We start from the raw sequence: 16,977 nt of genomic DNA on the forward strand, positions 1-16,977 counted from the left end.
AGATAGTTTCCTAAGTTGTCTGTGCCTGAGTTGGCCGCGGGTCTGGGGCTCATTCAGCCCTTTGTGCCCCTGTTGAGTGCAGTGCGTGTGTGGTGACAATGCCGTGATGCAGTGACACTGGAGGCTGATGGTAGCAGTTCCGCAGCCCATTCACAGGGCCGAGGAGGGTGCGGGGCGCGGGGCTGGAGCCAGCACGCGGAGGAAGTGGGGCCGGGGAAGGAGCCGGGCATCACAAACGCCGCTGTCAGGGCTCCGGGCTGGGGGGCGGGCGGGGGAGGGGGGGAGGGGCCCTAGCATCATCGAGCTGGAGGCCTGCCCGACCCCCAGCACTGTGGAGTGCCACCTGTCCAGGCTGACAGACGAGCATTATGGCTCTCCTTCTAATCAGCTTAATTTGGGGCATCTCGACACAATGGCTGGTGCTTTTGGAGGCTGCCGAGAAGCAGAGGGCCGGGAGCCGCGGCACTTGCCGTGCACGGAGCATCTTTTCATCGGAGGCGCTGTCGGGGGTTTTCCAGGCCACTTGGGCTGTGTCTCCCTTTCTCGGAGATTCTGTGCTCTGTCTTTCCTTAGAGCCCGGAAGAGGCAGAGAGGCGCACAGGGAAGACAGTTCTGGAATTGGAGGCTCGCCCTTTGAAGGCCAGGGTTCATTTTTAACTAGGTGTGATTGGGGAGGAGCCAGCTTCGTGTCGGTTCCCCCAGCTGTGAAGTGGGCGCCGCTGGCTGTTCGATCTCCAAAAGCCCCCCAGAGCCCCCCGTTCCCAGATCCTGTTAGGATCTGTGTGTGTCGCCTTCGAACTCCGCCCGTGGACACGTGGCCATCCCTCTTCTCCAGCTTCGCTTTGGGTTCCCTTCAGGCTCTGCGACTTGTCCCCCTTCTGCTTCCTTCTCTGGGCTTGGCCTCCTCCTTCCTCCAGATCACCCCTCCCACCCCAGTCCCCCCGGCGCTCTCCTACCCACTCTGGAGATTGGGAGCCCCTCCGGCAAGACCGGGGCTGGGTGGACTGGGTGGAGGGGGCGTGTCTGCGGAGGTAGGGGCACCAGCCCACCCTCCCTCGGACCTCACTTTCCACCAGCTCACAGGAAATCCACACGCTCTTGGGACGCCCAAGAAGGGCTCCTGCAACCCTAAAGGAAGGTTTAAAATGCAGGGAGTGAGCCCTGTTTCCAGGAAGAGGGATGCCGATTTCCTTCCTGCCGCTGTCAGAGTAGAATGTGCAACATCCTTTATTCAAGACAAGCCCTTGCCCTTACGTAGGTTTTCATCTCGCCGAGAGCGAGAGGTCCCCGCAGTTGAAACTCAGATTAGGACAGCCAAGTCATGAAGCAGTGGAACCAGAGGAGGGTTAGACGGAGACCCCAGAGCGCTTTCCAGGAATGACGGACACCACTGACCCACCAAGAGCTTTAGCTTCCTGCTCTGTCACAGCTGAGCCTACGGGCCTCAGGGTCCCTCATTTCTGGGGGAACTGCTATAGTCGTCCCTTTTCCTTTGCAGTAAGAGGTATCAAAGAGGAAGAGCTGGCCATAGTCAGGAATGATTTAGATTGAAATTAAAATGGGACTGGAAAAATCAAGAAAGGAGAGTTTAGGTTTTATGTGAAATCTTTCTTCATTTTATTCGGGAAAGCTGTTTTTGGCTGGAAGTTACATAAATATGACATTTGACGCCTGTGTTCTCTTGAAGTCCCATAGAAGTCACTGCCCAGTGTGCTAGCCCTCCCTGTAGGCCTTTCTCAGAACTGTTCCTTTAGGGTCTAAGGCTGCTGGGAGGGAAGTCTGAATACCGGGAACAGTAGGAACAGGGGTGACGCAAAGGGAGACTGTCCGTGGCCCCAACTCAAGTTCTTTAGCTCTGCAGAGCCTGGTCTCCCTGTTTGGAGGACCATCCATTTCGGCTGCTGGTGTGGTTAAGGCAGTGATGATCACGGCATCCTGAGTTTGTCGTGTTACTGGGGTGGCAGATGTGCTGACCCAGAAAGAGAGCCTTGGAGGAAGGAAAGTCGGACAGGATTGGCCAGGAGCTTCCTCAGGGACAAGCCAGAGGAGTTTTGACTCTCGCCAGTTTTTACGTTGTTACCCTTGTTCTTTTAGATTAATTGTTTGAGGGCTTCCCTGGTGGCGCAGTGGTTGAGAGTACGCCTGCCGATGCAGGGGGACGCGGCTTCGTGCCCCGGTCCGGGAAGATCCCACGTGCCACGGAGCGGCTGGGCCCGTGAGCCATGGCTGCTGAGCCTGCGCGTCCGGAGCCTGTGCTCCGCAACGGGAGAGGCCACAACGGTGGGAGGCCCGCGTACCGCAAAAAAAAAAAAAAAAAAAAAAAAAGACTAATTGTTCGAGATCATAAGGCTTTCGGGTCCTCTAGTGCCTTCCACTGAAATGCAGGTGCCCTTAGAAGCATCCTGCCTTTAGCCTTCACCACCGAGCACCTTCGTGAGTGGTGAGTGACCAGAAGCACGGCCACTGCAGGATGGGCCTTGGAGGAGGAGTGCTGGACGGGCAGAGCAGGCAGTGGGCGAGGCCCATCAGCTTCTAATTCACCAGTTAGGGGGTCAGGCATGTTAGAGGACATGACCAGGCGAGGCCACAGGCCAGTCTGAGAAATGTTGGTGGGTCCTCAGTGGCCAGTCCCTGGCTCTTTCTCACTGGGGACGGAGAGCTCTGGGCCGGGGTACGTCTGCCCTGCCGGACGCTCCATCCACTGTGCCCGCTGCACTGCCCGCCTCACCTATCCTGAGCAAATGCTCGTTCATACCTCGTTTCAAAGAAATCTCAGGAATTCTTTCACAGTCCAGGATGGACTTCTTTCTATTCATCATAAATGATTGTCGTGTGTTGAACTTAGCACTTTGTCCACATGATCTCAGTTGATCCTCCGTCTGTGAGCGTTTCCTGAGCCTTATTTTACAAGTGGGGAAACTGAGGTCAGAGAAGGAAAATAACTTAGCGGCTGCCTGCAAGTCTGGTGGGGTGACAGCAAATACCCCTGCCTTTTTGTCACTCGTAATTCATTGCAGGTGAAATTTCATCTCTGCCCTTGGTGCTCGGTCTGCCATTGCTCCCAATCTTGATTTTCATAAAAAGCTGAAATGGATGAGAGATAAGAAAGGAAAATGTGGGCGTATGGAAACGGTGTTCCTGAGAACCCCAACTTTATTTTTAGATCTTTGGAAAATAGAGATAACGCTTCGGTGCTCAGCAAACAGTGACCACTGGGCAGTTGCACGGGGAAACAAGCACAAGGGAAACATACATTAAACTGTGGAAAGACCCAGGCAGAGCGAATTTAACCTATTTTCCACGTGTCTGTGCTGCTTATGAGAGCACAGGAAAGCAGGCTTGCCAAGGAAAGATGTTGGGAAATAGCTCCTAAGAGCAATTTCTTCAGCTCACCTCCCATTTGCTAGTACCAACCACCATCCCTCCCTAGTGACACCCACGAATTGCCGCCGTGACCCATGCCACCCAGCTAACAGAAGCATCTGCCTGAGATCAACACATTCTGAATCTTCCCTACCAAATATAGACTAATATCAAAGCAATGCTGCAGTATTTTTTGCCTATTCCCAAATTAGACGGCTCAAGTGTCCAGAATTTTGTAAACATTTCTGTGTTGTATTTTTATGAGAGTTAAGGGAACGATAAATAAGCGAAAAACAGATTGCTTGTTTTTAAGCGGTTCCGCAGTTGCTATGAGGGTCAGTGTAGTTCAGTCCATTTTCTTATCTATCCCTTGGGTAGTCTCGTACGGTCACACTGTCTGTATGGCTGGCCTTCCCCTCTTCCCTCTCACCTCCCCGTGTCCCCAGGTGGGAAGCATCTCGCTGGCCCTTGGATGACCAGGCACTGTGTGGCCACACACGGCCGCTCATCTTGGCCAGTGCCGCCCAGGTCCTGTGCATACAGTTCACCTGGGCTTCTGCTAAAATGCAGATTCTGATCTGACCCGTCTGGACAGGGATGAGGTTCTGCATTTCTTTTTTCTTCCTTTAATTAATTAGGCTGCGTTGGGTCTTCGTCATGGCACTCGGGATCTTTCATCGCGGCACGCAGGCTTGTCTCTGGTCTTGGCGTGTGGGTTCCGGAGCGCTCAGGCTCAGTAGTTGCGGCACCGTGGGCTCAGCTGCCCCGCGCCCTGTGGGATCTTAGTTACCCGACCAGGGCTCAAACCTGCGTCCCCTGCATTGGAAGGTGGATGCTTAACCACTGGACCACCAGGGAAGCCCCAGGTTCTGCATTTCTAACAAGCTCCCAGATGATGCTGATGCTGCCGGGCCGTGGACCCCACTTGGAGTGGTGAGGTTCCGGCACCGGAAGGATGCCTGTCCTGTACATGGCAACTTTCTTTCTACGGGAAAGCGAGCGCAGACTTAGGCGGGGCTTGAAGCGTGTGTGTTTTCTTCGTCAGTTGCTCTGCGTACTGTTGCCCTTGCTAACAGCTCTGGTCTGGACCCTTCTTCCCCTAGGATTGCCTCAAAGCCTGCCAGGAGCAGATTGAGGTGGTGCTGCTAAACAGCCTGCAGCAGTACCGTCAGGACCAGGGCGACGGATCCAAGTCGGAGGACGAGCTGGACCAAGCCAGCACCCCTACAGACGTGCGGGATATTGACCTGTGAGGATGTCGGGCAGGCCGAATGGGAGAGAAGCGTCCAATCCGCTCTCTCCTTCTCTCTGGTTGTGTTTTGTTCTCTTACGTTTTAGGATGAAACTTAAAAAAAAAAAAAAAAAAAAATCTGCCCCCGCCTAGATCATATTGAAAGATCTTTTAGATGTGAGAGATAAAGGTCCTATAAACACGGAATCATTAAAAGCATTTGGTGCCTATTTGAAGTACAACAGAAGGGAATCCCGTATATATGCGAACAGTTATTGTTTTGATGATGTTAAAAGTCATAGTAAAATGCTTACAGGAAAACCTGCAGAGTAGCTAGCGAAAATGTATGCCTGCACTATGGGAACAAATTAGAGACTTTTTTTTTTTTCCTGTTATGAACTAGCATGTATATACCCCCTGGTAGGATAATGTCGAGGAATTGCGGATGCCATTTATGGCAGGATTAGATTGCAAAGCAATGAACTCGAGAAGGAGTTAGAAATAAGGAGGGGCAGGACGGGGAGGGAGTTACAAAATAATCTCAGTGCGATGGAACCATTTTGGATGGAGAAGCGCCCTTTCTCCCGACCACCTGTTTGTTACTAGGTCAGGAGCGTTGCTGGGTCTCTAGTGACAACTCTTGCTGTCTACAGTAGCTGCTACCTAAAAGAAATGATGTTTTGCCCGTTGGACACAGGTGATTGGATCCTGGGGTTTCACGTTTTTCTACATCTTGCTTCTTCTTCCAAACATGGTTCGTTGCAGACACCACCCAATTTTTATCGAAAAGGGGCAATCTAGCTACGGGCCATCCCCCAAACTCCTATGAAATGGAGGCAGATGGAGCCCGAGGGTGGGATCTGGAATGGAAACTTTTCTCCTGATGTGTTCAAGAGAGTAATGTGACCTTGGCATCCCTCATTAGGAAACAAACGAATTCTTTGGTGCTGATTGGCGTGTCTGGTCCACAGGTGAGCGTTTTGGTATAAACCATTCCATTCGAAAAGCACTTTGAAAAATTGTTCCCGAGGGATAGATGGGATGGTTTATGCAAATCATGCAGAGTAGATGCCTCCCTTCTCCTCCTGTGCCCCCACCCCTCCTGCCCCCAGTTGGGTTGCTGTCCTGTATCTGACACTCTCTGGCATCCCCACAGGAACTCAAGACACACCCTCTTCCGCTGAAATCCCCATCACAACATTCCTAAAAACAAAGCTCTGTTACCATTTTGATGGCACAGAAGGATCTTAATTCCCACCTCTATACTCCTCCTTTGGACATGGAAAAAAACGTTATTGCTGGTGCAAAGACAGACAGCGGGTCATCAGTGTGGCATTTTGTTCCCGTTTCCGTTTTTTTGTTGATTTCATTGCAAGGTTGCATTCAGCGTACTTGAATTTTTTTTCCTCTCCACGTCTTAGAGGCATTCAGTTAGCAGAGAGGTTGAAGCACCAACTTTTTTTTTTTTTGCACAATTATAATTGACAGGTAATGAAGCTATTAAAATATTTGCCTTTTTAAGTAAAAATAAAAAAAAGATCAGAACAGGGCTACTTTGAAGAATTGTTTTATACACAGATTCTGCCTTGTTTCGTAGTATAAGGGTTTAAGATGGAGAAAAATCTAAGGGTCTCTTATTTTTCATTTTATTATGTTCAGTTTTTTATTATTTTTTTTTTTTTGCGCTGCTAAGAAGCTAAGATCATTCATTGTTATCCACATTAACAGTACCTAGCTGTAATGTTTCACCGAGTGTGCTGCTATTTTATAAACAATTTTATAATATATTATTTTACCGCTTAAATTTCCAAGTCCTGAAGTAGATGGTTGAGATAGGAGTTCTTCGTACTGGAAAAGCCCTTCCATACATAGTTTGTTTTCTTCTGGTAGCGTATTCATGGATTTTTTTTTTTTTTTCCTCTCTGATCACATCCTTCAAAGACAGAGTATTCTTTACCTCAGGTTTACTGGACAAACTCAATAGCTACACAAGAAAATGGTTCACATTTTTGTTCTCATAATACCTCACAACCGTACAGTTTCTGCTTGGGAGCCCATTAGTCAGGGAAGGCAGATGGCGGGGAGGAGGCCGCAGCCCCTCCCAGGTGGAAGGTGGAGGATTTGGCCCCAGGGTCTCACGCCCAGGGACCTCTTCCGTGGTGAAGGTCATCAGGCTTCCATTCTGACTCTGGTATCCTCATCATGATGGAAAAAATGCAATTGAACCAAGGGATTTCCCCTCCCCCGCAAGGCTGACACTCAGCACAGAGGTTGATGCAGTGGACTAGGTACCGCTTGGGTACCGGCGATCAGGACACAGACTAGAGAATTCCAGCAGGCTATCTGGAGAGTCTCATCTTGCAGGCCTTTCTAAAGCAGGGCTCTCATCTGCTTTGGGTCCTTTCATCTGGAACATTTCCCCTCTCTCTGGCCCCCTTCCCGGATACGGGCAGCCCCCGTTCAGGATGATCTCGGAGGGTTTCCTAGGTCTGAACCTGCAGCAGGTAGGGTTGCCACGGCAACTGCTCCCACCTGTCTGGCCTGCGGCAGGCAAGCGCAGCCAGGTCCTTGCTAAGTGACACTGAATGGTTTTCAGGTTTTAGATCGTGCGTTGAATTGGCATGGTTGGAAAAATGGGTCAGATGAGTATTGGATTGGTGGTCGAAGGGAGGTAGGGAGGCTGCTTCTCTGCAGAGGTGCAGTTCCAGATGAGTCAGTCTCCCTTGTTAGAAGGGTTCCGGACTTGGTGAGTTACATGACCCTGACATTCTAGGGATTTCTGGTGGGCCAGTGGGTGCTGTATTCTGAGGTTTTGGAGAGGAAGGCTGAGCAGCCTGTGTTTTATCGGGAGCACACTTTGCACAGGCCACTCTTCTGGGCCCTGAGGAGTTCCACAGGATGGAGGAATGCATGGGCCCTAGAGTTCTTGGGAGTCTTGGAACCTAAAGAGAAAGCCAGGTATACAGATCCCTTGAACAGTGACCAGCCGCTAAGCTCAGAGGGAAGCAGCAAATGAGAGAACCTGACAAATAAGGAAGGAAACAGGCCAACAGACTCCCCCAGAGTCCTTCACTTTCCACTTTCCCTGGAGCCCCCAGGGGGCCACTGGGGCCTTCTGGTTTTTTCTTCTTCCCAGCCCTGGAGCCCCCAGGGGGCCACTGGGGCCTTCTGGCTTTGTCTTCTTCCCATCCTCAGGGCCTAGTGTGATGGGAGGTGTAGGGTTGCTGATGAGGAGGGTGCTCGGTAGTTTAGCTTTTCTGCCTTCTCTCTCCTTAACACAAAAGAAGGGACCCCGGCTTTGTTGAACTGGCTTGTACCCGCTCCTTGGATCTTGGTTTCCTCGGTAGGAGTTTTCGTCCCAGAGGAGTTCACTTCTTCCCAAGCATTTTTTTCTCTTTCCTCCCACTAAGAGGGTTCGAAACCTATTCTGGTCTTTTTCTACCTTGTTGTCTTTCTTTCTCTTCTTCCTCCTCTATATGGTTTTTGTTTTTGTTTTTTTTTTGGTTTGTTTGTTTATATGTTTTTCTCCATCAGTGGGAGCTAAGTTGTTCCCCTAACCTGCCAAATTTTGTTCCTTCCCCTATTTTGGCCAAATCCTACGGGGGAAAATCCTTGTATGCCAAAAATATATGCTTAGCATAATTCAGTTCCATGCGGGTTCATAACAGCCAGCCGAGAAGCCTGCAGGCGGGGGCAGGGGACCGATGCTTCAGCAGAATGCGCCCCCCTAGGCTGAGAGAAGGGGCTTCTGTCCGGGGAGGCTGTCCTCTGGAACTGCCCCACCCCACTGAGCAGCGCACTGCATCCCCCAGCCAGGTCTCTGTTGGTGTGCGTGCTGTAGCGGAGGCCCGGTTTGGCCTCCTTCAGCACCCGAGTCGGGCACGTGTGGCTCCGAGGGGACGCCACCCCGGCTGCGGGCATCGGGGGCTTCCCTTCCGAAGGGGCTGCAGCCCGGCCCCAAGGCCATGTCCACGCTGCCCTGGGAGCCCTGGGACTGCCGGGTTAGGTCGGTAGCAGGTTTGGATGACTTTCTCAAAGAGGGCAGGGGCATTTTCCCTCCACGGGCCACAGGGGGCAGGGCTGGGAGAAGAAATAGACTCGCACCTTATCTCATGTAAATAATTGTCTAGCTCAAGAAGAGAATATTGGTAGAGTGGAAATGGGAAGTAAGAATGGGGGGGAATCTGAGTAAGCCAGCTGACTTCTAAGCCAAAAGGATTCCTCTTTGTTTATCTTTGAGACAGTCCGACCCTGAGAATAGCTTTAAAAGGGAAATTAGTGCTGAGACGGTAAAGTCCCCTTCAGCCAGCAGACGCTCTGTAGCTACGGAGCACAGTGGGCTCGGGGCGGTTCCTGTCACCCGTTTGTACAAAATAGGGCCGGGAGATTCAAGAGGACGTGTATGGCTTGCTCATCCCACTTGGCTTTTCATGATTCTGGATTCTAAATGACCCAGAACCGTCACTTCAGCCAGAACCACTGTTGTGTATCCGTGTGTCTCTGCTTTTAGACTTGGCTGGGCTGTCAGGCCCGATTCGTGGCTTAGGTTTCCAGAAGCCATCGGCAAACATACACACGCATGCTGGAGCTGCTACATTTATCCCTTTGCCTGCAGCCTACTTTGGGGAAAAAAGTGCCTTACTGACTGTAGCCATTACAGTAGCCAGTGTATTTTGACAGGTGCCTATCCTTTAAAAAAAAAAAGTTCTCGTGGTTTCTTTTGTTTTTTTTTAATTGGTTGTATTTCTTACTGCTGGCCAGCTCTGAAATCCCCGGCAGATCACCAGGCCATTGGATTTTTTCCATTATGTTCATTACCATGTACCTCAGATCTCTCTCTCTCTCTCTCTCTCTCTCTCTCTCTCTCTCTCAGTTACAGTTTCTTGTCTTGGACTTTCTTTTATTATTATTATAATTTTTTTTTTTGCTTTAAAATGAGTGTGATGCCATATCCAGTCAATTTTATTCTCTCACCATGTACTCTGTAAGAGGTGTGGGTGTTTATTTGGTCGGCATGCGAGCAAGTGCTAAAGTAGCATGATCAGTATACACAGAAAGTTTTTAGGAAGTATGGGAAAAAAATGTTGTATTGGCCATGATGGTGACATGGTATAGTCAAGCTGCCTTTTCAGAGGTCCTATCTGTTCAGTGTTAAGTGATTTTAAAAAATAATAACCTGTTTTTCTGACTAGCTTAAAGATGGATTTGAAAATGGTTTTGGATGCAATTAGGTTATGCTATTTGGACAATAAACTCACCTTGACCTAAATTCTCTGGCTCTTTTGACTTCTTTCTTGACCAGCAATCCTCAGCGTGGAGCACAACTTTCTTGTGTCAGGACTCTGTTGGCCGCCGTTGGTGCTGGGGTAAAATGCAAATCCTAACCTGGAGGGTCATCTGTGTGTGTCATTGCAGTGCAACCAATTGATGACCTTTTTTTTTTTTAACTTTTGGGTCACCCGTACAACCCTCTTATAAACCAGAAGCCTCGGGCCACCTTCAGAAGGTGGGTCAGCCACTGCTGTCCTGACCAGACCTCAGATGCTAATCTTCTGATAATTGCCAGTTACTCACTCCTGGGTATGAGTATCTCCTGGCTTCCGAGGTGCCACCTCTAGATTCGGCGGGGAGGGGAGGGCGTGTCTCTGGAGAACCCAACCTCCGCAGCTTTCCCGGTTGCCTGCAGCTCTTCCCGGCCCCCACCTGATTCCTGATCCTCCCTCTTTGTATCCCTCCTGTGAGGACTGGACTACCACTGCCTTGGTGGAAGGGTGGTGAGGTAGAGCCTGGGAAAGGGGTGGGAAAGTCCACACTTAAACAAATTGCTCGTTGCTCCCCGACCTCAGCAACTCAGACCAGCCTCTCTCCCAAGAGTGATGGGTCATGCCCTTTTGATGTTACTATGAAAATTCATGTTCTCTGTAGTTCCCTGTCTCCTTCAGTGTCACTGAATGGATAAAGAAGATGTGGTACATATATGCAATGGAATATTACTCAGCCATAAAAAAATGAAATAATGCCATTTACAGCAACATGGATGGACCTAGAGATTATCATACTAAGTGAAATAAGTCAGACAGAAAAAGACAAATATCATATGATAACACTTACATGTGGAATCTAAAGAAATGATACAAATGAATTTATCTACAAAACAGAAACAGAAACTCACAGACTTAGAAAACAAACTTATGGTTACCAAAGGGGAAAGGTGGTAGGGAGGGATAAATTAGGAGGTTGGGATTAACATATACACACTATATAAAAGAGATAATCAACAAGGGCCTACTGTAGAGCACAGGGAACTCTACTCAATACTCTGTAATAACCTATATGGGAAAAGAATCTGAAAAAAGAATAGTTACGTGTATATGTATAGCTGAATCACTTTGCTGTACACCTGAAACTAACACAACATTGTAAATCAACTGTACTCCAATATAAAATTTTTTAAAATGTGAAAATAAAAGTAAAAAAATAAGTGAATTTCTGTGAGAATTAAACAATGAAATATTAAAGGAAACAGAGCTACAGAGACACAAAATAATAACCTAGTACCTAAGGGGAAAAAAAAAGGCACTGAAGGCTGTTTTCCAGTTTCATTCTGACCTGAGTTGCAAGTGGGAAGATAAATACTGGTCACGGTATGACAGTCCAGATGAAAACATCCCCTGTTACTCCCAAGGAGCTCCACTTTATAGGATGTTTCATCTTACGAGGACTTTGAAAATTCCCCTTTGGCTCCATCCCCCACTGACTTCCAGTGCTCTTGGGGAAAAGTAGGGATACCTTTTTTCTTGGGTTTCTGACTATTGGAGTCCACTGGACCTCTTGGGAGTTTCCAAGGCCTCTGGTTGCCGCTCTTAACCATCCTTGGAATCCTCTTCTGCATGACCTGCTGTCCAGCCAGGTCCCTCCCTCCCTCCCCTCCCCATCTGCTCGCCCTGCAGTGTCGGTGCCGTGTCCATTAATAATACTCCGACACCGCTCCTTAACAAATGCCATCCAGCAAGACTGGATTCTCCCATCCGGGGCTACGTGTGTTGCAGGTGGGAAGGACGCTGAAGAAGCGAGTGTTCCGTCCCACACAGCTGGCTCTGGGTCAGTCCAACGGCCCCTTCACAACACACTCTCAGATCCATTTCATCTTATAAGTGGAAAACCTCAAACCTGAGACAAAAGGGCCCTTTCTGCAAGTGGAAGTTAGTGATGGAGTGGAGACTTCGAAATCCCAGGTCTCTTGTTTTTGCTCTAGTGACTAACTTTTCTAATGACTTTGCAGAGATCTGGGACTTTTAAGTCAGGACACAGAGGTCACACCAAGATGAAAGTTCCAGTTGCCTTAGTGATGCTCTCAACCTGCTGCCATGAGGCGCACATTCAGAGCTGGGTATTACACCCGATCGTTTCTGCTCCGCTCTTACAGCAGCAATGCCGACAAACATGCTGGCGTGAAGGCTCAGCACATCACAAAGAGCTGACTGGCCACAGCCAACGCGCGTGCGCAGGGTCTACACTGGGCCGGCAAGGAAGAGCAGTGCAGACAAAACCCATGCCCCCTGGTTTAAGAGGCTTTCCATGGGACACAACACACACACCCCCAAGACTGCACACAGCTCTTGACAGCAAACGCCGATGCCCTGGGTGGCAGGGGGCAATTTCCGACAAGATGGGATGGGTTCCCTCAAGCAAATGAGTTTTAGGAAAACACGTGTGAAAAGATGCAGGAGAGTTTGGAAACAGAGTTTGACTTTTTTCCAAAAATAAGGGGATGGGAAGTAATTTTAAAAGTGAAGGGAAAATATTCATAGCTTGAAGAGCACGCATAATATAACAGATTTTAAACACCATGAACACAGAGGTTATCCTCGTGAAACGGGATGAACTTGGCCACAGACGTCGATTCCCATGTACCTAATTCCTCCTGAGAAATACGTCTGGCCGTTCTGAGCTGATGGCTTGGGCTTGGAGGCCTCCTGCTGCCGTGGAGGGTCAGATCCTATCGGGTGGGCAAGCAAAACTGGGTGGCCTGAGAACACAGCAAGACAGCCCCGCTGATTTCCCTCGGACTGTGCCTCAGCATCCCACGGGAGCTTGGCGTTTATGCTTATCCAAAACACAGCTTCCATTTCATTGCTGGCGACTTGCTTTGGCTCTGGCTGGTGGCCCTGGAACCCCCATCTCCTCCTTCTGGCCTTGATGGGTGTCAACATAGAGCACTTCCTGAAAAGTCCACTAGGTGGCGCTAATGCCACAGGCGGGAGCAACTTACCGAGAGAAGGGGGGCAACCAGGTGTAAGGTGGCTCCTACCTCCCGCAGGTGAGTGGGACGGCAGCTCCCTCCCCTGCACCTGTCAGCACTGTCACATCCTGACTCCACCTGTGCGGGGCTGGTGCTATTCGTGACTTCTTGCCATTCTTTTCAGTGTCTAATTCAGAGATAGAAACGGCAGCCTGTAAACCAAATCCAGCCTGCGGGCGTGTTTAGTTTGACTCTCATCGTGACTTACGGGCCAAGATGACATGAGAACTTTCCCGTAAAAGTAAGGATTTAACTCTTCTTGGGAAATACATTTCTGGCAAAAGACAGGCCTGCAAGGCAGTCAGGGCTGCTGCTGAAGACATTCTGACCCTTTCCCCTCCCCCCCCCCCGCCCCCCACCCCCGTGGAACCTGCTTCCCTCACTGACGTCAGCTGCCTGTCCCCCAAGAAGTCTGCAGCTCTGCAGCCTGTCCCACCTCCAGCTATGAAGCAGGACCCCCATAAGCCCCAGGGGGAGCAAAGCAGGCTTGGGACCCTCCCTTTACTTTTCTACCCCAAATGAAAAAGACCTGCATTCCTCATTAGGCTTTGTCATCTCTGCTCTGTTATCTCTTCATGGGCTACTAGTTATCAGATAACCAGGAGCTGGGCCAGATTCTTGAACTTCCTTTGAGACCCCAGAGTCAGCCCACTCTGAGGTCTGCAGGTAGGCCAGCTTAAAGATCAGCTTTTTCTCTGTTGATTGTTTGTTTGGGGAGCCACTTTTAGTTCTCCTACTACTGTGATTACCCCATAAGAAGAGAAACCTTTTTTTTTCTTCTTTCTTTACTCAAAAATAAAAGAGGCACAAAAATATAGAACTAAAATATCCAATATCATCTGAAATAGCAGGTTCACCAAAAGATTTAAAGGTAAACTTGAACTGGGGGGGGGAATTAATTATAATTAATTAATTTTTGGATCTGTTGAAAAGTACAAATCCCAAGGCTGTTTCAATCATCCCAGCCATCAACAATGATGACTTCTCACCACCCCTTCTTATGCATGGGGCTCTCGGGCACTGCTTGTTCATTCAATAAATGAGGGCCGGTTATGGGCCTGGCATCCTGCACCAAACACCCCATTCGACAAATGTTTCTCTGGCACCTAGTTTTCCAGGTACGGTGTCTTTGCACTCCCTGCAGAAACAGACAAGGAGCCACAGGACGGCTGCTATTTCATGCAGTGGTAAAGAACACAAGTGCCTGCTCTGGGATCCCCTCTTCCCACCCTTCCCCTCCCACCCCTGGACCACCCACTGGCTGTGTAACCTAGGGCATCACTGAGCCCCTCCATGACTCGGTTTCTTCATCTTTGAAATGGGGTCCAACGCTCACAGTACCTCCTGAGATACTCATTTTAACACGTCCACGGTGCCTGGCACAGAGCCAGAGCTTGATAAATGCTAGCCATTGTCAAGGCTGAAGCAGAGTGTGATAAATTGGTGTAGCCACTATGAAGAACAGTACGGCGTTTCCTTAAAAAACTAAAAATAGAGCTACCATACGACCCAGCAATCCCACTCCTGGGCATATACCTGGAGAAAAACATGGTCCAAAAGGATACATGCACCCCAATGTTCATTGCAGCGCTGTTTACAGGAGCCAAGACATGGATCAACCTAAATGTCCATTGACAGAGGAATGGATAAAGATGTGGTACATATATACAGTGGAATATTATCAGCCATAAAAAGGAACGAAATTGGGTCATTTGTAGAGACGTGGATGGACCTAGAGATTGTCATACTGAGTGAAGTCAGACAGAGAAAGAGAAATATCATGTGATATCGCTTATATGTGGACTCTAAAAAGAAATGATACAAATGAACGTATTTACAAAACAGAAACGGACTCACAGACTTAGAGAACGAACTTATGGTTAACAGCGGGGGAAGGGTGCAGGGAAGGGATAGGGAGTTTGGAACTGACATGTACACACAGCTATATTTAAAAAGGATAACCAACAAAGACCTACCGCGTAGCACAGGGAACTCTGCTTAATGTTATGTGGCAGCCTGGATGAGAGGGGATTCTGGGGGAGAATGGATACATATATATGTACAGCTGAGTCGCTTTGCTGTGCACCTGAAACTGTCACAACATTGTTAATTGGCTATACTCCAATATAAAATAAAAAGTTAAAAAAAATAAATAAAGCGGAGTGTGAGAGAGGCACCTAATTCAGCCTTTTCAAAAGTTCATTTTCCAGACAGGTATCGATGGTGTAGCCACTCAATACCGCCAGCTTAAGCTCTGAGATGAGGGAGACTTCTTAGCACCTACGTGCAATCTTCAAAGAGCTTTCACAAGCGTCTCATGACCCTCATGACCCCCGATGAATCTGACACCTCGTCTTGGAGCCGAGTGGCTCGAGGGACACACAGCTCGCAGCAAGGGTCAGGCTAGGACTGGGACCCAGAATCTTCCGCCACATTGTACGGCTCTGCCTCCACCGCCACCTCGCAGGACGGCTTCCCTCCTCCAGGCAAATGTTCCAGAGGAAGGGTTCTCTTCCTTTACAGTCAGCAAGGAGCAACCAGAGGGCCTCCCAATCCCACGGCCGGATGGAGGGGGCTGTTAGAGAGACGAGGCTCGGCCAGCAGCACCCCGAGGATGGAGGCCAGTCTCTCTAGACCCTTTACGGGTCATTTGGTGGGGAGGGGGGATGTCCCTGAAACGTCTCAGCCAATACACACAATTTCAACGAGGCCCCCGTCTAACTTGTGTTGCACACGTTACCATTTGCACCAACAAAATCTGTTTTCTGAAATTCAGGATGCTAATTAAGTATCCATTGCAATCGAAATACAGATAGAAGTTCCTGTGGACTGTGGTTCTCCTGATTAGGACACCAGTACACCATCCTTAGACCGTCCATTCTTTTTCTTTTTTTTTTTCTTTTTTTTTGCAGTACGCGGGCCTCTTACTGTTGTGGCCTCTCCCGTTGTGGAGCACAGGCTCTTCCCGGACTGGGGCACGAACCCGTGTCCCCTGCATTGGCAGGCAGACTCTCAACCACTGCGCCACCAGGGAAGCCCTAGACTGTCCATTCTTGATTAGAATGTGTTCCAGGACTGAATGTTTGTGTCCCCCCAAAGTCATATGTTGGAACCTAATTCCCAGTGAGATGGTATCTGGAGGTGGGGCCTTTGGGGGATAATTAAGCCCTGAGGGTGGAGCCCCCATGAATGGGATGAGTGCTCTTATAAGCAGCAGCCAGAAGCCTAGCTGTCTCTCCTCTCTCTGCCGTGTGAGGATACAGTGAGAAGTTGGCAGTCTGCAACCAGGAGAGGGCTCTCACTAGAACCCGACCGTGCTGGCACCCTGATCTCGGACTTGCAGCCTCCAGAACTGTGAGAAATAGATGTTGGCTGTTGAAGCCCCCAGGTCTGCGGTCTTCTGTTACAGCAGTGCCAGGTGGCTAAGGAAGAATGGTTGTAGCATCTGGGTTATAACTTCCCGAAATAACACACACGGGCTGCATATTCCAAAATATTTGAAAGAAAATTGCAAACACTGTAACTGTGGTTTTCTTCTGGATGTAAAAGAAACATTCTGCTGTTCCCACACTATGCTGGGGCCTGGAGCCAAAAGATTACCCCAGACTCTGTCTAAGGCTCTGCAAAGCCACTGCTTCTGTGGGGTCTTGCCACCTCCAGGGGCGCTCTGCCTGGGGAGGGGCAGGGGTTCTGCTCTCCTACCAACCCCGCAAACGTATGTCGTTTAAAAAAAATCGTATCTTGGGACTTCCCTGGTGGCGCAGTGGTTAAGAATCCACCTGCCAAAAAAAAAAGAAGAAAAAAAAGAAAAAGAAAAAAAGAATCCACCTGCCAATGCAGGGGACACGGGTTCGAGCCCTGGTCCGGGAAGATCCCACATGTCACGGAGCAACTAAGCCTGTGTGCCACAACTACTGAGCTGCACTCTAGAGCCCGCGAGCCCCAACTACTGAGCCCACGTTCCACAACTGCTGAAGCCCGCATGCCTAGAGCCTGTGCTCCGCAACAAGAGAAGCCACCGCATTGAGAAGCCCATGCACCGGAATGAAGAGTAGCGTCCGCTCGCCACAACTAGAGAGAG

The 16,977-nt window shown here is 49.5% G+C and overlaps 1 protein-coding gene across 1 annotated transcript in view; it reads left to right on the forward strand.

Annotated features, from left to right (window-relative positions):
- CCND2 (cyclin D2) overlaps positions 1-9,863 on the forward strand; it is a 28,262-nt gene extending 18,399 nt beyond the window's left edge. Inside the window, exon 5 of the mRNA XM_060111698.1 lies at positions 4,467-9,863. Coding sequence (XP_059967681.1) covers positions 4,467-4,616 — 150 coding nt within the window. The 3' untranslated portion in view covers positions 4,617-9,863. The remainder of the gene's footprint in view (positions 1-4,466) is intronic.
- Positions 9,864-16,977: the final 7,114 nt, after the last annotated feature.

Source organism: Mesoplodon densirostris, chromosome 11 (genome assembly GCF_025265405.1).
Source record: "Mesoplodon densirostris isolate mMesDen1 chromosome 11, mMesDen1 primary haplotype, whole genome shotgun sequence".
Taxonomy (NCBI): Eukaryota; Metazoa; Chordata; class Mammalia; order Artiodactyla; family Ziphiidae; genus Mesoplodon; species Mesoplodon densirostris.